Genomic DNA, 18,000 nt, shown 5'->3' on the forward strand with positions numbered 1-18,000 from the left:
TTAATTAAATCTTCTTTTTATTTTTTATTAAAACATTAATAAATATCTTTTTAAACAAAAATATAAAGAATTACTTATTCTTTATATTATTAATATAATATAAAACAATCAATATTATAGATTTTTGTAATAACAATTATATTAGATTTCTTTTCAACTTCGATGTAAACTATTACTTATTTAATAAAATTTTTTATAATTAATATAAGATTTGATATAAGTTTTGTAATTGATAGTTTTTGAGATTAGAATGATTGTACAAGATATGGGGTTGTACAAGATATAGGGATATCGATTATACAATAGATGATTAATAAATCGCATACTGAAATTGAAAAGTATACATTAAGATAAAAGTAGTATATTTGATAATATAATGTATTCAGTGTTAAACTATGTTATTAAACCTATAATATTAAGAAATACATTCTCAAATATTTATATTTAATAACATTAATAAAGTAATATCACTAATATTATAGTTGATCCTTTAATAGTCAATAGCGTTCATTCTATGATTATTATTAATACTAGTATCATCAAGAATATTAGGGTTGCGAGGTCTATGTTTAGAAGGAAATGTCATGAAAACACTATATGAAACTAGATGTTGATAAGTAACTTTGTATAGGGTTCGTCATTAGACAGTTATCATCCCCTTTTATATTGTGATACTTTTGAACCCAAGGCATGTGACCCACCTGTAGAATATATATATAGAAGGCAATAGGCCACTTTTAGAGAATCAAGATTGCTTTACTCTCCTTTTACTACCTTATCAAGTTGATACTATGAGTTAACTACGAAATGTGCTGTTCGTACGCCTCCTTACCCTTCTACTAGTGTTATTCGGTTGCACTTATTCTCAATCCGACACTCCCACAATATAAAAAAATTTCGTTAGCAAAGCTCGAGAATCAATTGACGATAAATATGCATAGAATAAACAAAAGTGATCTTTAAATTTCGCCGTGAGTTCTGTCATCGCGAATATCAAAGAAGACATAGAAACGAGATGTCTTTGAGATGAGTTACTCTGATTGATACTGAGCCTGTAAGATGAAGTGGTGCAGAGATCACATCGGAAATTATTAAACGCTGACCTAATGGGGCTAGAGGTATGTCGCTACGTGTGGCCGCTTAGGGAGATCAATTCCTTCGGATGTATCTTCAGCTCTGCCGTCAATATAACCTCAAATTTCAAACCTCAATTCATGTCCTCCAACATCCTTGAAGCTCACCTACTCTTCGGAACCAGAGGGGACCGCTGTAAACAAAGGAATGGCATACTGGTATTTGAATGTTGAGCTAATGCTAGCCTTCACCTGAAGATAACACGTCAAGGGATCGAGCACAAGTTGAGTAAATGATAAATTCATACGAAAGTAACTAATGCCGACCTATACATCCCTAATAGCAAAGTGCCTCCGCCTTGATCCGAGCCTAGTTGATAGACTGCGGAAAATGGGATTGCACCAGCGCATTTGCAACAGGCGTCAACGTAGTGAAAGGCTCTTTATCATGTAGTTGGAGGGAGTACAGCTTAATGAGAGACAGGCAGTGGATAACATGAAACAAATAAAAGTCATGAAGATTCGCTTTTCCGATTTCGATCGCGTTCGCAAGGAATTCAACACAATGGCTCTGATGTTGCCCGGCGTAGGCATACCCAAATCCGACCTCGTTTCCGTTTTCGGCCAACCCAGGTAACGCCATCGTCGGCTTGAAGCCCAGCTCGGCTGCGGACCGAATTTCCCGACCGGTTTCCATGAGGTAGTAGTTTAGGATACTAACGCGGTCAGCATCGCCATCCGCATCATCATAACGTCGTTTGATGGCCGCGGGAATGTTCCAGCGGTCTACCGTATCGTTCTTGGGGTGTATTGTGAACTGGAAGAAGGCCTTACCCTTCTCTGCGGAAACTTTCAAGTGCTCTTTTCGCATGTTTCCGAAAACCTCACGTTTCAATTGCTCTTGACGTGCCGCAACAGCGTCAGCAGCGTCTCTCTTGTCTAGGCCTGCAGAATCAGCGGCAGAGCTCTCTTTGTACCTGCTCAAGTTAGTCTTGATTCTTCGTCAGTCTCGTAATATTTCTTACCACGGAGCGGCCTCAGCTCTCTCGCTCAAACCAGCATCATCAGCGGCAGAGCTCTCTTTGTACCTACTCAAGTTAGTCTTAATCCTTTATAAATCTAATAGTATTTCTTACCATGGAGCGGCCTCAGCTCTCTCGCTCAAACCAGCATCATCAGCGGCAGAGCTCTCTTTGTACCTACTCAAGTTAGTCTTAATCCTTTATAAATCTAATAGTATTTCTTACCATGGAGCGGCCTCAGCTCTCTTAGCTAGGCCAGCATCATCCGCAGCAGCACTTTCCTTGTACCACGGAGCGGCCTCAGCTCTTTTAGCTAGGCCAGCATCATCTGCAGCAGCACTCTCCTTGTACCATGGAGCGGCCTCAGCTCTCTTAGCTAGGCCGGCATCATCCGCAGCAGCACTCTCCTTGTACCTGCTCAAGTTAGTCTTGATTCTTCGTCAGTCTCGTAATATTTCTTACCACGGAGCGGCCTCAGCTCTTTTAGCTAGGCCGGCATCATCCGCAGCAGCACTCTCCTTGTACCATGGAGCGGCCTCAGCTCTCTTATCTAGTCCCGTAATATTGGTTATTAAAGGGAGAATTGAAGGTAGAGTAAGTAACTTACCACCGTGTGGAAGTGGGGCAGCATAAGCCGATGCTGCTACGAGAGCCACAAGGGCAAGAGTAGAACGAACCATGATGGTTATGCTAGGGATGAGAGAGGATGAGAGAGAATAGTAGATTGAAGATGGGCAATTTAAGCTGAACAACGGATTTTTGCTTTGATAGTGAAGCAATCAATGGGATGAGCTCCTACTTTTATCCTCAGATCACCCGTTCGTTCATTTGACCCGATTGCCTTACATCACTAGGCTATTCCCTTTTGGCTTGATATCCTCGTTCCGAGTCTGGATAGTCGAAGTTCCATACTTCGAACCGGACTTTCTTTGCTCGGATAAACATCATATTCATGTATTTCCAATACGCTTTTAGCCAAAGAGATTTAACCGTACAAAGCAAACCATCAAGTCAGGTCTCTCCGTAGAGTGAGTGGGCCACAGCAGAGCTGCTCTGCTTTCACTGGAGGTTGATGACGAGCTCGGCTGGGGAAGACCGACGTCTCGGCAAATCTGTCAATTCTTAGATTGCACCTTGCAATCTATTTCAAGAAATGCCGTCAAATAACAGAGCTTTTTGGAAATATATTAACATCATTGGCTGTCGGCACCATCTCCACAGTGGCCACTAGTGAATGACCTGTTCTTGCTCCAAATTCCAACCCTTACTCGCCTTTACGAAGCCAATGGTCTGAAAGAAACAAAGTGGAGTCTTTCGGAGTCTTTAGGAAGGTGTTCAAGAATTGTGCAAAGGCATCGTACTTCGTACATTACCTGATCATTGGCAGGATACGAGCCGGTTTGTGCTGCTGTGCCACACGAGATCCGTAAGCACCCAATCGGCCGCCGCAAGGGTTTAATAAGGAACTCCTAATCGGATCATTAGAAAACGTCTACCTTCCCGCCCAAGCTTTGTCAAGCATATTCAAGCTTTTTCCGTTGTCGAAGGGGCACCTGCAGTTAAGTGGGATACTAATATGACGTGGATCTGCACCAACGTCCATCTCACCAACACTAATAATCTGACGACTTTCCCCCCCTGGCGTGCAGCAACTCTTAATTTTCAGGGCAAATTACCGGTTGCCGGCTATGCACGCACTCTACTCTCTATGTGTGGAGGTGACATTCTGAGTAATGGAAAAAGGTTTAAGCGAAAGGTTTAAGCGAAAGGTTTAAGCGAAAGGTTTAAGCGCTATCTTATCAACCTCAAAGGCTAAACCCACCAAATGGAGACCTTGCGAACATGTTGTGCTATTCGGAAGTTTACCCGAATAATTCGCAATACCATCCAAAGTACCGAGAGACGGGATATTTCCTTCCTCATTCCGACTCCGCCACAAAATCTCCGATATATATCTGACGTATTATTTCAGAAGCAAGCATGCAGATCAAGATGGGAGTTCCTTTTAACCATCGTTTTCGCCGGACTACTATCAATTATTATCTATCAACCATCATCGTCCCGCTATGATCAATGGATCTCTTGCGAAGAAACACGAGCAGGAAGCAGCATGGAGCTACTAGGGAAGTCCGAATTCGTCGTTTTTTGGTCCCGTCAATCTTAGTTATCCTCTTGCTCATCATATTCGTCCTTCTCCTCAACCCTCGTCCTCAGCCCTTCTCGCTAAGGTCATCCTCTGCCCATGGCCCTCTCCCGTCCCTCCCTCGCTTCTTCCAGAACTATCCTACTCTCGAATCCTATGGTCCTATTGCCGATTCCCACTGGGAGACTCTTCTTCTTTCTCCCAATGGTGGCTTCATAAAGGTCCAGCGCAACGAAACCTTTGTTGAGAGCTGGGGCATAAGCATGTTTCACGCCCTTCACTGCCTTCGCATGCTTAGAGACGCACTTGCACCCACTCCGTCTGAGCACTCTGAGCACTCTCACCATTTTCGCCCAACTCACCTGACTCACTGCTTCACCTACTTGGCGCAATCTCTACTCTGCGCTGCTGACGACACTATCGAGGCTCCTGTTCCCGAATATAACCTTCATGATGAAATTACAGGCTTCCGTGTGGACGGAATCGGGGTGCAGCACAAGCAGTGTAGGGACCCAGCACTGCTCTACGCTGTGGCTAGCAAGACAGAGCAGAGCCCTTTGACTCGTGATTGGCCCGGACTGCAGGGAGCAAAGGAGTTGATATGGGATTCAAGCGTATGGGAAAATGGCAAGTGTGTTGGAGACATATTTTGACAGCTGAGTTGCTCAATGTACATTCTTACTATAGGAATTGCAATTTGAATGGAAAGAATATAATCCCTTTATGATTCAAAATGAACGCCCTTATCTTGAATATGTGAGACATCGTGCCATTGGTCACCTGATATTGGGATATTTTATCCGGCTTTAACTTTCAGTCTGGAGTTCAAAAGGGCTTAATAGATCGCGGATCAGTCGATGATCAATTTGAGACAGATGTTCAGGACTAGGTAGGCAGTTCAGTCATGGGCGTGTAAGTAATGCTGCATTCCCTCACGTGCATGTGTACATGCCCCTGAGGTAGCAACAGTGGCCCTGTGATAGCAAAGTTAATACTTTCGACAAAAAGAAATTCAATATAAATCCCTATACAAATTTTATTACACATATTATAATAATGATATATTCATTTTATTATTAACAGAATAGTCAATTTGTTAGTAACAAATGGAATCGGCATAGTTTGAGATTCATTTAGTATAGACTTGTAATAGAAAAAGAAATGAGGGTTTTGAAGGGCTTTAGAGATTTCAGAATTTGATAAATATTAGAATTGTAGGAAAGGTGGACAGAAGGGGAGCAAGAATAAGAGCTAAAAGGAGGTGGGGCTAGAAAGAGAAGGGAACAAGCATTAGAGTTAGGAGGAGAAAGAGGACAAGTGTAAGAGCTATAAAATGGGTGAGAAGTATTATCCGAAAATTTAAAGGGAAAGGGGAATAAGGGATAAATTATTTACATCACGCTAAATTTATTCTTCAATAAGAAGCTTTACTACTGTACCATATTATATAGAATATATTATAAAGATATGAATACCTTATAATTCTAATTTATATATTTTTATTGAATTCAATTAGTAAATTGAATTCAATAAAAATAAACTATTGATTATATTAAGCTAAAATTTAAGAATTTCATTAAGTTCTTTTGAAATAAATTCTTTTAATTATTTACGAAGAAATTATTTGTCTAATCAATACTTTAAAAATACTTTTTTTAATATATTATGAAAAGATTAAGGGTTTTCTTGAGCTGAAGAAGCGATCACTTCGTTAATCACGGATTCTGCTATTACAGGGTGGGTGTCCGTAGTATAATAAATCAATGGATATTGGACGCCTATAATAAGGGCTTTTCAGACGTATATATCATACACCATAATGTATAAAAGCCTATACAAGAATTGTACATTACATATAGGTTTTGTAGGTTAGTCTGGTGTAAGGTGGAAGGTGGAGTATTGAAGAAGTCAAAGAAAGGTGGAGGAAAGTAAAGCTATTCCCACTTTTACTTACATCAATTTAAACTCTAATATTCTATAAGGCATTTAGTTATTTAATCATAATCATAGTTATTTATATTACTATTATACTAGTAAAAGTATTATATTACACAATATTAACCCTACATTTTAAACATATATAATATTATTAATTGATTTTCCAATTATAACCTATGTTCTAACTTGAAGAAAATTCTATTTTAAACTCCACCTTTTCTATTCCACCACCAATTCCATCACCAATTCTACCTGAGAGAAAAAGAAGAAAGTAGAATTGAGATCATATGCGTCCGGAAAAGGTAGTGGTGTAGATTATTGATTTTAAAACCTTTGAGTTTTAGGATTCTACAAATTTATCTTATATCGTTAGATAGCCCTCGTTTTCAAAATTACAGAAATACTAGCTATTATGATTTCATATATTGCTAGTGTGGTGTGGTAGCTGTTTCATTAATTCATTATACCACGGACGCCTTCCGTTGCTACCTTAGAGATGAGAAGTCCTACGAGGAGGCAGAAGGCGAGAAAGAGGAATGCACTTGTGTTGAAAAACCAGAGGCTCTCTTCATTGACTATCTTAGGATTTGTGCTATCAAGTCTTCGGTCCTCAGTGCACACCTCTCTCAAAATCAAACTTTCTCTTTCTTATGCTCTAATCCTCCTTCACGACAACAATGTCTGTGTTCAAACTCACCCTGCTCCCAGTCGCAATACTATCCAGCGCATCTCTTTTCAAAAAAATCATCTCACAGTGTGCGATATATCCATCTGTATCAAATCGATGTTCGATCTGCTTTGCCGCACCCTCCATGGCGTGGACCATCCGATACATCTTTCGCCAATAATAGCTGCAATGCAAGACATGCCAGCGGTGAGTGGTGAAAAAGTAGTCTTGAGAGTCGTTCGCCGGTAGCAGAGCTATCTCCTCCGTCGAGATACTGGTACGGCCGAATTCGTCGGCGTAATAAGTCCAGGCGCCGTCCGCACCAGGCCCAGTAGCATCAAATTGCGCTGCCAGCACCTCGTCGCGGCAATGCGGTGGTAGCCAAGCAGCTGCAATTGTATCGTAGCGGCAGGATCGAGCCATGGCTTCGAGCAGAGAAGATCCACAAGAGCAAGAGGATAGGTCCTCAACTGGCATTCCCAAAGCCACTCGCATCCGGCCACCCAAGGGTTTCAAAAGGTGATAGAGACCATTGAAGGCGAGACCGATGGTCAGGATATACAGTGATAACACCCCAATGCGTCTCAGTGACTTTAAGCATGCTGCTTTGCGATAATTTCGCCCTTGAGGGGGGCTAGGCTTGGAGCGCGAAGATAGCTTTGGCTCCGTGATAGGGGGAGCATGATCGAAGCTCTCTCTGCCGGCAAGGAGCGATCTGCTAATGTCCTCCTCTTCATCACGAGTCTTGCGTTCTTTGAATGGAGAGGAAGAAAATGAGAAAGGCAGAGCTCCAGAAGGCATTATGATAAAATTCTGGTCGTCGACTTCTGTCATGAAACTGCTCGTAGAGATGTTTTGCAGGCAAGGACGAACAGAATGATTGCGTGAAAAGTATAGAACGTGTGAAGAAAGACAGAGTCTAGAGAGGGAAAGAGGTCATGTTGCTATCTGGTCAGATTTGCTTTGAGAATCTCTCGAGATGAGAGAGAGAGACTCCTTGTCCCTCGGTTCTTCTGAAAAGCCTCTCGGAACACTCGAATAGGACATTGTGGGTTCCTGGCACTTCATGCGGCACCATGTTTTTCCGAGAGCCATGGCCAAGCATTTCGGTACGTTACGTTGTTGTCTTGTTTCCGGATCGCCGATTTGTATCTATAGAGGCGTGTGGATCGCGAGAGGGTTATCGTTATTCTCACTTGTACATTGGTACTCGACGAAAAAAAGGTTAAATTTCTTTGAGTATATTCTACGAGCAGCGGTGTTTTTGTCAAATCAGATTCCAGAGATTGAACAATACTGTTTTTCTATTGGTAGTTTGCGAATAGGTGGGGGGTGCTTGTAATAAACTTTATTACGCCGGCGACGAAGTAATATCAATATCCCGGATCAGAATAATGGCAACCTGGGATTCGTATGTCACGTCATGAGCGCTAACACGTAGTTCTATCGGATAAACCGTTCAGAGTTGAGTTAAGCTTTTGACGGGCAAGTCGAGCAAGAAGAAGAAGGGTGGGGGCGCCTTGGCGATGCTGATCATTGCGACACTCCATTGCACCTGCATGTGGCCAATCAGTGTTTATTTGATTCGGAAAATAGTAGAATCTCATACGAGAATAAACCCACTTTCGAAACTCGGGAGAAAGCTCTTACGAAGAGAGGGTGATGGCCGACATCGACAAGATGACTGTATATTGTCAGATTGATACAGTGTGCAGCCTTCCCCAGTTCTCCTGTACGAAATTGATATCCTCAAATCTTCACTTTTTCTCACTGCCGCCTGCCATTGTTATTTCTACTTTGTCTCTCAGGCTAGCAAGCACAGAAACAAACACAACTACATACAGAGAAGCACCCGCTCAAACACACAGAAATTGTCCATGGATAAAGAAAGAGATCAGATATATGAGCCTCTTTCTCATGATGATAGCCATTCCTCTGGCTCCGCAGATGTGGATGAAAATCAGTCTCATAACTCTCTTCTTTTTCTTCGTCGACGTAGCCAGCGGTCACTCCAATGGCTGCCAAGGTTCATTCGACTAATTGAGATCTTTATTGTGATGGGTTCCCTTGCCTTTGGATTTTACGGCTTCATCTGGTTTGACAAGTCATCTTCGGACCAAACTTGCCCCATAGAACCATTTTTCAGACCTGGTACGTGCCTGTTTATGATTTTGAACAAAGACTTGAGATTAATGTGTCATTCTAGAGTGGGATCATATCAAAGACAGTGGTTTGACCTGGACTGCGCATCTCACTGGGCCCGAATCAGGCGTTTTTATGGGGGAACCATCAATGGAACGTGAAGCTGCATGGGAAAATCTATTGAAAGGTTGGTCAATTCTATTGAAAGGAGATCTTTCTTTTTACCACTTCCATGGCAACTGATGGACGCTATATAGACCGTGGCGTTACATTGAGTGCAGCGGAACTGGACGTTTTGAATACGAAGGGAGAAATACCTAGCCTGGCAGGTGAAACGACTGGTTCTGGCACATACATTGGGTATCAATTGATGTCAGGCATGGACTATCAGTTGCATTGCCTGGTAAGTGGATTTAATATAGCCGCTTTTAATCTAGCAGTCATTCTACTGCGACAGAAAAATATTTTCCTTGTGGCCGAAAGTCCATAATACTCACAAGAGAGTAAATTCGTAAACCACAATGCTAATATCATTTACAGAGTCTTATCCGACAATGGAGTTACTGGGATCACTATCAGACGGCAATGACTGAGCTTCCAGAGGTTTTCATGAGCGCTCCCGAGGACGCTCATGCGCTAGTCGGTATGTCTTCACATTCCTACACATCGTTCGATTTTTCCGAGGTACAAGAATTCTAACTCGGAGTGGTAGATTTTTGCCTAGAATCCCTCAGGTTGCAGGTTCTTTGCTCATCTAACCAGATGCGATTTCTCGTGCCTAATGCCACCTCGATCACCGGATATAGGGGTCCAATTGTGCTGCAGAAGGAGGAAGCACGGTGGCAATGTGCACGAAATATGTGATTCTCAGATACCTCATACTTATCACGAAGTTGCCTATGTGTGGTTTAGGGTCGAGATCAGGGAAGCAGGGAGGCTAGCTAACTGATGGAATAACTGCATCTTTGAATTGATCCTTGGCCAACTTTGCTGTGTGAAAAGGTGCATTGTCTCAATCTGATCCTTGAATATTCCCATTCATAAACCAAAACAGACTACCTCTTACCCTGCTCCACACTGATCACGCTACACTTATTACTTTCTCAATTCCCTCCTTAACAACACCACCTCACTCTCGAACTCTGCGCCTCTTCTTCACCTCCGGCGCAAAGACCTCGAATTGGCTATGCCAGACGGTGTTAAAGTGAATAATAGCAATGAATCAACAAGTCAACTGTAGCACAAAGACTTTTCATTATCTTTACTAGAACTATGAAAATTATACCATTTATACTTGTGTGCGGGTCGCCGTCGGCACGAGGTACCGTATTCATTTGGAAAATTCGTCTAAAGCTAGCAAGGATTAAGAATTTAAGCTCACTCGTAGGTTAGGGTTAAATCAAGCACAGGAAGCGATTGATTCGTTCATTCAATAGATTAGTCATCAAATGCCTTGAATTTCTATTGAATCCTTCTATTTTGAGGCGTTTCACAGCCTTTAGAGGAAAGCTAATTGGCCCTAAAAGTAATGATCCTTGCTAGCTTTGGACGAATTTTCCAAATGGATACGGTAGACCCGGTGGACCCAAACCTCAGTGCCTGAGGTGCTACCCCACAAACAGCCGTAACAGACGGATCGAGCCGAGTTGATCACGATAATTTCCCCGCTTCTAAATGCAGTCAGAACGTTATGATTGAGGCATATCGACCCCGGTACAGGAAGATTGAGGTGATGTCATGATAAATAGATGTAGATCACAGTAATCGATTTCCCTCTTATATTTATATCCCTATTACATGCATACTCTTATTTTATAATTTCAATGTATACAATATGAAGCTAGCAATTTAAATAACATATAATAAGACCTAATATTATTCAATAATATAGAAATAATTAATATAATGAAAATACCGATTTCAAAAAGATATCGAATATCTTTTTATAAAATTATTAATTCAATCCTTTCCTGTTATCTTATCTACAATCTTTTCTATAAGATTTTTAATTTTATAACTTATAGAAAGAATAAATGTTTGAATTCATTTATTTATTTAATTAATTAAGATCTCCTTTTAATTATTAGAAAGTATTTATTATATATTAAAGAAGAATTACTTTCTCGAAATAGACTTGCTTTTATATTATTAAGAAAATGTAAATCAATCGATTTTAATATAATTAAAAGCTCAAACCTCTATAAATATATTATCAATATCTAAAATTATGATATTGATATTATTGAAATCGTATATATAACAGGGATGTGCATATATTAGGGAGATCGGTTACAGCATAGGTAGAATTCATCACGCCAAGTCACGTTATTGCAAAAAATCAAGGAACTCCCACAGCCAATCATATATGTGTAGATACGGATCTCAGCACTGCTTGTTGGTGGGACAGTGCGTTCGGGGCTCGGGTTTCTGTAAACCCGAAAGTGGCGGCATTTGGTCTAATATAATGCTTCGATGTTCTCACAATTTCTAACCACTCAGACAACACGAATTGCAGATAAGCCTTGCGTGTTGATTCGCTGCCTTTAGGCTGATTGATTTATTGCAGGAAACCACCCTTGCTACTAATTAGCACTGAATCCTACACCTTCCTGACATAGGTCTAATGACAACGCAAAATTTATCAGTCCATACAAGCTAAAGCGGAGGAAGGGATCTTCAACCAACTTGCACCAGCATCTTAATCCTGATAACACACGTAGAAGAGGATCTAATTTTCACAAAATAGCAAGAGATGGATAGATAAATTCAGAATCCCATATATATGTAGCCAAAATAGATAGCCGCTGCTGTACAGATTATTAGATCTTTACATTTATGTTACCATTAAGTGATTCAGAAGAGATTGATATGACCTCGAGACCAGGCCAGGGAAGGCAAGAGCGAGCTTCAAAAGCCTGTGAAGAATGCAGGAGACGGAAACTGCGCTGCGATGGTCGAGAACCACAGTGTGGCGTTTGTCGTGATGCTGGTGCAACGTGTGAATTCAATGCTGGTCGTGCCCTTCGGGGACCCAAAAAGGGTTACTTCAAGGAGTTGAAGGATAGAATTGGTTGGTACATGATCTTTTAATCCTTTGTCATGCTCAAATCCTGAAGGCTCCGTTTTGGGGCGTGACTAACAATGTGATCTGTTGTAGTAACATTGGAGCGTCAGCTTTCTTTACAGCAACAAACCATCGAAGGATACGGCCTACCTAATTCTATTTTAGATCACCAAGAAGGACCAGCGTTTTCTGGAGTTGTCAGCCCAAAGTCAACGTCAGAAAGTGAACAGCAGCGAGCTGGATCGACTCTCGAAGACTTTAGCGTATCCACTTCCGTCCCAGATCACCTAGAAGGACCTGCGTTTTCTGGGGTTGTCAGCCCAAAGTCAACGTCAGAAAGTGAACAGCAGCGAGCTGGATCGACTCTCGAAGACTTTAGCGTATCCACTTCCGTCCCAGATCGCCTAGAAGGACCAGCGTTTTCTGGAGTTGTCAGCCCATGTTCGTTGACCGTAGGAAGTGAGCATTGTATAGGGCAAAGAAAATCCATGTCAAATTCATTGAATGGCATAAGCTCAGTACTCAAACTATCAGTAAATACCAACAACACCATCCCTGTATGGATGCACGACGAATTGTAGGTCGCTGGTTTTAAGAAGCCATAGAGGAAGAAAGATGAATACTAAAGAATGTCCAGAGACCAACTATACTTTGATCGAGTGCACAAATTCATACCTCTACTTCATCAGCGCCAGTACTTGTCCTGGTCTAGAAAAAAGACTGAGAAGACATCACGTCTTTGCTTGCAGAGTGCGATGTGGACACTGGCTACTTCTGTCTCAGTCCAGTTTCAGCATCTACAAAAACAACTCTTTCGAGACACGAAGTTAATGCTAGAGTCTTTGAGTACCGCCAATGAAGATCACTCAACCACCGATACCGAACATGTACAGACATTGGTCTTAGTCGCAATCTATGAGTCAATGAGAGCTCCCAAGCAGCAGGCATGGATCACCGCTGGGCAAGCATTTCGTCTGGTGCAGTTGATGAAATTCCATGAGATCGATTGCCCGAGCGTATATGCCACTACTAGACCTACAAAGTCTTTCCTGGAGACCGAGGAACAACGCCGAGTCTTCTGGATGTCTTACTTCCTTGACACTCTCCTCACGATGCTGAATTGTTTGCCTTTGACAATGAATGAACATGTGGTATGGAATCCCATCTTTTTCGATTGAGATAACATGAAGAGTATGAGTTGCTGATTAATTTTACATTCTATATAGGTCTTTATACGTCTTCCAGCGCCTGAGGAGGAATTTCAGTGCAGCCAGAACGTGCTAGGGAAATTTCTTTCCGAAGCGATAGTTGAGCAAAGCCCACAGACACAATCAAGCTTTATTCAATGCGTGATCTTTGCAAGTATATGTGGGCGGAGCTTGTTCTATGGCCAGCAGTTCAACCTTTCCATGTTTTACGGAGGCGCGCCCTTAGACTACTCAATCCAGTTTCAGTGGCTGGACGACATGGTGACAACTAGGCTCCAGATTCTGTCACAGTACAATCCGAGCCCAACCGAAACGCATGACCCCATGCTCTTGTTCACAAGAATAATTGGCCAGACAGCCGTTATGGCTCTGTGCAAGGGGATGGAATTAAAGTTGGCTGCTGACTCCGATGGAGGGGCATCTGTGGTGGCATACCAGTTGCGAGCACTGACTGCAGCAGCCCAGATCGTCAAACTCGCAAAAGCGCTGACCGAGTTTCCTATTTTCAAGGCGAGCCTCGGTCATTTCTTTTACAGTACAAGGTTACTAATATCTGTCTAAGATCCATCCACTGATGCCGGTCATACTCGGCTTTTGCACTGGGCATATCTACGAGCATCGATTATACCACGAGTCCTTCAATTCCCACCTCCAAGAACTTTTAGACGTTCTTCGCAAATTGAAGAACGTCAGCAACCCAAGTCAGAGCTATGTAGACTTGTTGGAGCTGTCGGAGATCGTTGGGACACAGGCTCTATCTTAGTGTGTAGATTAGCTTTCGTCCTTTTTTGCAGATTAGACCCAATTAAATTTCAGTACGGAAAGAGACCAGAGAATAACACAATTCTGATTCACTACAACATCAATGGGTCACCAGAATTTCGTCACAGAACTGTTATTCTTGGTTCAATGTGAGACGGTCCCGTGTTTGAAGAATACCTACAGTTCAGGGTAACAAATGTCAGTAAAATGCCCAGCTGACTTCTTGTGATGTTTCTTACCTCTCACTTCTTGCGAAGCCCATAAGTAGTTCTCCTCCGCTCCTCCATATGTTCCTCAACGGTGAGCGCCTCTTCATCCTCTCCAGGCTGTCCAATCTTATCTAGTCGGCGCAATTTGTAATCTAAATTTCCATCAACGAAAAACACTACGCTATACCGATCCGTTGGTGCCTTATTCAAAACACGGTGCAGACTGCTTTTGTACAGATTTCCAGTCACTCTGCTGATCATATCTCCCATGTTGACAACGTAAGCTTCTTCATTGGGAGGCACTCCAATCCATTCTCCAGTCTCACGGTCTTGTACTTCCAGACCTGGATTCTCATCTTGTAACAGAAGGGTAATAAAACCAAAGTCAGTGTGTGCACTACTTCCAAATTGTCGTCGCTCGTTACCAACCTGCTTCGGGGTTGGGGGATAGTGCAAGAGACGGAGTGGGCATGCAGGATCGTTCTCCTTGAGCTCGTCAAACACATGCGGTCCGTAGGGCAATGTGGCAGCGATTAGATCTACAACCACCCATGAAAGCCGCAGCATAGCGTCATTGTATTCTTCGACCACTTTCTGGAAGTCTTCGTATGGCAGGAATTCGGTTGGGGGCCAGATATTCCGACCCATGAAAAAGCGTCGCTTCATGACACGGGGATCGTCGAGAGGAATGTCGGTGCCCACGATGTAGCCTTCCTTGAGGTCCGGCAAGACATCTTTCTCGTAGGACTGCGAAGACATGACGTCGTAGCCCCTGAAACCAATATTTTTCCTGACATCAAGAGGAAGTTTGACGTCCATCGGAAGGGCAAAGAACTTGGCAGCAGCGTTATAGAGATTCTTTTGAAGTGTAGCAGGGACTCCATGTCCAACTAACTGGAAGAATCCCGTTGAAGTGCAGGCTCGTCGTACATCATCAAGAACCTGTTGGCCCGCAATGCTGCTAGGATCTTGTAGATAAGGTGTGATATTCACCAAGGGAAGATAAAAAGACGAGTTTTTCGTGGAAGAAGGCATGTTGCTTCAAACAGCAATGTCAATAGATGAGAAACTTCTGAAAACGAGAGATTCTGGATTGTAAAAAATTGTGAAGCCGTTATGAGGGGCTTATCTGGCGTCAGACACCTGCAGACATACCTTCTGCTATAGTTTAAGAACCAGTGCGCCTGATTAGATATTCCTTTGCGTTTGGATCTCAGAATGCAAATCCTCCCAAAATAGTCTGCGTGGTATGCTGCGGTAAAAAGAAAGGCTCTTGGCATATTGGACGGAATATCCCTCGGGAAAACTATGCTACAAATCGCTATTTTAATAGATATTGATATGATATTAAGCGGGAATGTTCTTCGGAATACCCATCCAGGTTAAAACTGGGTTGCCAAAGCCAAATAACTCCCGTAAAACCTCTGTATGGTGGGTGATAAACCATTTTATGTAGAGTTGTAATGCTTTAAGCCATAAAAACAATAAGGGTTGAGGATTATTTATTTAAGTAATACATAATAAACTAATTAAATAGCAATAAGTTAATGAAGCAGTAAGAAAAAAGTAAATGGTAAACAAGTTTTCTAATTCTAATTCTAATTCTAATTCTAATTCTAATTCTAATTCTAATTCTAATTCTAATTCTAATTCTAATTCTAATTCTAATTCTAATTCTAATTCTAATTCTAATTCTAATTCTAATTCTAATTCTAATTCTAATTCTAATTCTAATTCTAATTCTAATTCTAATTCTAATTCTAATTCTAATTCTAATTCTAATTCTAATTCTAATTCTAATTCTAATCCTAATAATGATAATAATAATAATAATGAGAGAGAAAAACAAATTATAGTCGAACGAAGTGAAGAACTGGGGTTTGAGGGTCGGCCCCCATGAATAATAACTTATTAAATTAATATATAATTGAATATGAGAAGTTTCATTAATGATATAAAGACTTAAAAAATTATATACTTAAAAGGTAAACTGCTTCTAGGCAGTAGAAGAATTTGAAGGAAAAAAGAAAAAACTTAAAAAGAATTTCATTCGATTCCACTGCCACTTATAATCATTTAAATGCACGGACCTGGCGTCGAACGATAGGGTACTAGGGGATAGATAGGTATAATAATAATGGGAAAAGGCACGTAATTATAAATTTACAATGAAATTTGTCAAAAAAATAAATAAAAACGGCATTTCCTTCTATTAACAAAGATTTTCTTATCGGAAAGTCAAATTCACCTAAATTGTATATGCTTTTTGCTTCCGGTATATTATTTTTCTCTCTTTTGCAATACTATGATAGGTCCGAATCGAAGAGTTCGTAGGAATGCCATTGAAAAAAGGTATCATTACGTTGCATCAATATTTCAAAAGTCAGGTATTTCTTATCTGCAGGGTTCTTACGTGAAGGTGTTACTGTAAACGGAATTTCATTCGGAACGCCTGGGTGGCAATTGGCCAAGTCAATGGCTACCGTAAAGATAGATAGGTTGCTGACTTCAGTGCCATCTTCCAATGACCTTCAGCATATGTGCTACCTTATCGTCGTTGAATATGCACGGCATTTCGCAGATTTTTTCTTAATGGTCATGTAGGTAGTAGCAACCAACTTTGTACATCTGTTGCACTATACTATGATTAGACTTTCGGACCGATATCTCGGGGATTGTTAAATACTAAGCTAGTCGAGACAAAGTTCAAAAGGAACTATGTGAATCTAATCTTCTGATTACTACAACATCCCCATCATTGCACTCCATTATGTATCCCAAAATCCAGGAAATAGAGGACCGAACCCTCCATCTGCCGCGAATCCTGTGTCTCCATGGTGGAGGCACCAACGCCAGAATTTTTCGAGCCCAATGTCGAGGGCTCATTGCTCAGCTCAAGTCTGAATTTCGGTTTGTCTTCGCAGAAAGCCCCTTTATCTCCGAGGCTGGACCCGAAGTTACAACGGTGTTCGGTCAATGGGGGCCTTTCAAACGGTGGTTTCGCTGGCGACCAGAGCATCCAGAGATCGCTCATGCGGATGCGGTGAAAGCAATTGATCGAAGTTTAGAAGAGGCTAGGCGTCAAGATACTCAACGGGGGGCGACGGGGGAATGGGTGGCGATCCTTGGCTTCAGTCAGGGAGCCAAACTGTGTGCAAGCCTGCTCTATCGCCAACAAGTTTGCAAGGAGAAGGAAAGAATAGGCAGAGGATCTTCAGGATCGGATTATCGTTTTGGAGTCTTGATCGCTGGGCGAGCGCCCCTGATCTCGCTGCACGCCAAACCGGATATACATCTTAATCTTGGCTTCAGTACATTGCCGGATGCCTCACAGATCACAGACGTCAACTGGCGCAGCTGGTCAACACCTCAAAGCGACGGCCGAGCCGTCTTGCGTATCCCGACCCTTCATGTGCATGGTATGCAGGACCCGGGATTACCCTTACACTGTCAGCTTTTTGAAGAGTTCTGCGAGCCAGGCAGTAGGAGATTGGTCCAATGGGATGGTGATCATCGGATGCCTCTGAGATTCAATGACCTTTCGCCCGTTGTGCGTCATATCCGTGAGCTGGCAAAAAATAGATAGATAGAGCTGGGTGTACTTTGCAGGAATTGATTATGCTAGATAAGGAATCAGCAAGCTTTCATGGCTCAATCTGTAGTGCGTTGCGCATTAGTTCCCTGATGTGAAATAGCTGCTGAGAGATACGATTTACAATCCTTCCCAAATTACGGATAACCAAAATGGGAGGTTGGGAGAGCGCCCACTGAG

General features: G+C 41.9%; 7 protein-coding genes across 7 annotated transcripts; 4 read left to right on the forward strand and 3 right to left on the reverse strand.

Moving 5' to 3' along the window:
• Window positions 1–1,367: 1,367 nt before the first annotated feature.
• BCIN_03g01940 (hypothetical protein) lies at window positions 1,368–2,840 on the reverse strand. Its single transcript, XM_024691784.1, has 7 exons — window positions 2,703–2,840; window positions 2,558–2,645; window positions 2,321–2,509; window positions 2,210–2,272; window positions 2,099–2,161; window positions 1,908–2,050; window positions 1,368–1,789 (listed from the first exon to the last, which is right to left on the reverse strand). Exons 1-7 carry the CDS (start codon window positions 2,773–2,775, stop codon window positions 1,782–1,784), a joined length of 627 nt encoding a protein of 208 aa, XP_024547557.1. The 5' UTR covers window positions 2,776–2,840; the 3' UTR covers window positions 1,368–1,781.
• A 1,246-nt stretch (window positions 2,841–4,086) lies between these two features.
• BCIN_03g01950 (hypothetical protein) lies at window positions 4,087–4,913 on the forward strand. The gene has a single exon (XM_001559247.2). The coding sequence runs from the start codon at window positions 4,169–4,171 to the stop codon at window positions 4,889–4,891; it is 723 nt and encodes a 240-aa protein (XP_001559297.1). The 5' UTR covers window positions 4,087–4,168; the 3' UTR covers window positions 4,892–4,913.
• A 1,811-nt stretch (window positions 4,914–6,724) lies between these two features.
• Window positions 6,725–7,849, reverse strand: BCIN_03g01960 (hypothetical protein). The gene has a single exon (XM_001559246.2). It carries the CDS (start codon window positions 7,642–7,644, stop codon window positions 6,832–6,834), a length of 813 nt encoding a protein of 270 aa, XP_001559296.1. The 5' UTR covers window positions 7,645–7,849; the 3' UTR covers window positions 6,725–6,831.
• A 603-nt stretch (window positions 7,850–8,452) lies between these two features.
• On the forward strand, window positions 8,453–10,229 carry BCIN_03g01970 (hypothetical protein). Its single transcript, XM_024691785.1, has 5 exons — window positions 8,453–8,994; window positions 9,050–9,172; window positions 9,243–9,388; window positions 9,526–9,628; window positions 9,698–10,229. The coding sequence occupies exons 1-5, from the start codon at window positions 8,721–8,723 to the stop codon at window positions 9,847–9,849; spliced, it is 798 nt and encodes a 265-aa protein (XP_024547558.1). The 5' UTR covers window positions 8,453–8,720; the 3' UTR covers window positions 9,850–10,229.
• A 1,262-nt stretch (window positions 10,230–11,491) lies between these two features.
• On the forward strand, window positions 11,492–14,119 carry BCIN_03g01980 (hypothetical protein). The gene is made up of 5 exons (XM_024691786.1): window positions 11,492–12,055; window positions 12,143–12,626; window positions 12,687–13,200; window positions 13,276–13,767; window positions 13,820–14,119. Exons 1-5 carry the CDS (start codon window positions 11,821–11,823, stop codon window positions 14,018–14,020), a joined length of 1,926 nt encoding a protein of 641 aa, XP_024547559.1. The 5' UTR covers window positions 11,492–11,820; the 3' UTR covers window positions 14,021–14,119.
• A 4-nt stretch (window positions 14,120–14,123) lies between these two features.
• BCIN_03g01990 (hypothetical protein) lies at window positions 14,124–15,484 on the reverse strand. Its single transcript, XM_024691787.1, has 3 exons — window positions 15,384–15,484; window positions 14,259–15,267; window positions 14,124–14,196 (listed from the first exon to the last, which is right to left on the reverse strand). The coding sequence occupies exon 2, from the start codon at window positions 15,261–15,263 to the stop codon at window positions 14,262–14,264; it is 1,002 nt and encodes a 333-aa protein (XP_024547560.1). The 5' UTR covers window positions 15,264–15,267; window positions 15,384–15,484; the 3' UTR covers window positions 14,124–14,196; window positions 14,259–14,261.
• A 1,366-nt stretch (window positions 15,485–16,850) lies between these two features.
• BCIN_03g02000 (hypothetical protein) lies at window positions 16,851–17,901 on the forward strand. Its single transcript, XM_024691788.1, has one exon. It carries the CDS (start codon window positions 16,999–17,001, stop codon window positions 17,812–17,814), a length of 816 nt encoding a protein of 271 aa, XP_024547561.1. The 5' UTR covers window positions 16,851–16,998; the 3' UTR covers window positions 17,815–17,901.
• The last annotated feature ends 99 nt before the right edge of the window (window positions 17,902–18,000 follow it).

Source organism: Botrytis cinerea, chromosome 3, assembly GCF_000143535.2.
Source record: "Botrytis cinerea B05.10 chromosome 3, complete sequence".
In the NCBI taxonomy this organism is placed as follows: Eukaryota; Fungi; Ascomycota; class Leotiomycetes; order Helotiales; family Sclerotiniaceae; genus Botrytis; species Botrytis cinerea.

Bases quoted from the DNA above. Each gene is read 5' to 3' on its own strand.
- BCIN_03g01940 (XM_024691784.1), bottom strand. From the start codon at position 2,775: ATGGTTCGTTCTACTCTTGCCCTTGTGGCTCTCGTAGCAGCATCGGCT. The intron at 2,510-2,557 runs GTAAGAAATATT...TAACTTGAGCAG, and splicing joins AGAGCTGAGGCCGCTCCGTG to GTACAAGGAGAGTGCTGCTG. The intron at 2,162-2,209 runs GTAAGAAATACT...TAACTTGAGTAG, and splicing joins AGAGCTGAGGCCGCTCCATG to GTACAAAGAGAGCTCTGCCG.
- BCIN_03g01950 (XM_001559247.2), top strand. From the start codon at position 4,169: ATGGATCTCTTGCGAAGAAACACGAGCAGGAAGCAGCATGGAGCTACT.
- BCIN_03g01960 (XM_001559246.2), bottom strand. From the start codon at position 7,644: ATGCCTTCTGGAGCTCTGCCTTTCTCATTTTCTTCCTCTCCATTCAAA.
- BCIN_03g01970 (XM_024691785.1), top strand. From the start codon at position 8,721: ATGGATAAAGAAAGAGATCAGATATATGAGCCTCTTTCTCATGATGAT. The intron at 8,995-9,049 runs GTACGTGCCTGT...GTGTCATTCTAG, and splicing joins AGAACCATTTTTCAGACCTG to AGTGGGATCATATCAAAGAC. The intron at 9,629-9,697 runs GTATGTCTTCAC...TCGGAGTGGTAG, and splicing joins GGACGCTCATGCGCTAGTCG to ATTTTTGCCTAGAATCCCTC.
- BCIN_03g01980 (XM_024691786.1), top strand. From the start codon at position 11,821: ATGTTACCATTAAGTGATTCAGAAGAGATTGATATGACCTCGAGACCA. The intron at 12,627-12,686 runs GTAGGTCGCTGG...AAGAATGTCCAG, and splicing joins GTATGGATGCACGACGAATT to AGACCAACTATACTTTGATC. The intron at 13,201-13,275 runs GTATGGAATCCC...CATTCTATATAG, and splicing joins TGACAATGAATGAACATGTG to GTCTTTATACGTCTTCCAGC.
- BCIN_03g01990 (XM_024691787.1), bottom strand. From the start codon at position 15,263: ATGCCTTCTTCCACGAAAAACTCGTCTTTTTATCTTCCCTTGGTGAAT.
- BCIN_03g02000 (XM_024691788.1), top strand. From the start codon at position 16,999: ATGTATCCCAAAATCCAGGAAATAGAGGACCGAACCCTCCATCTGCCG.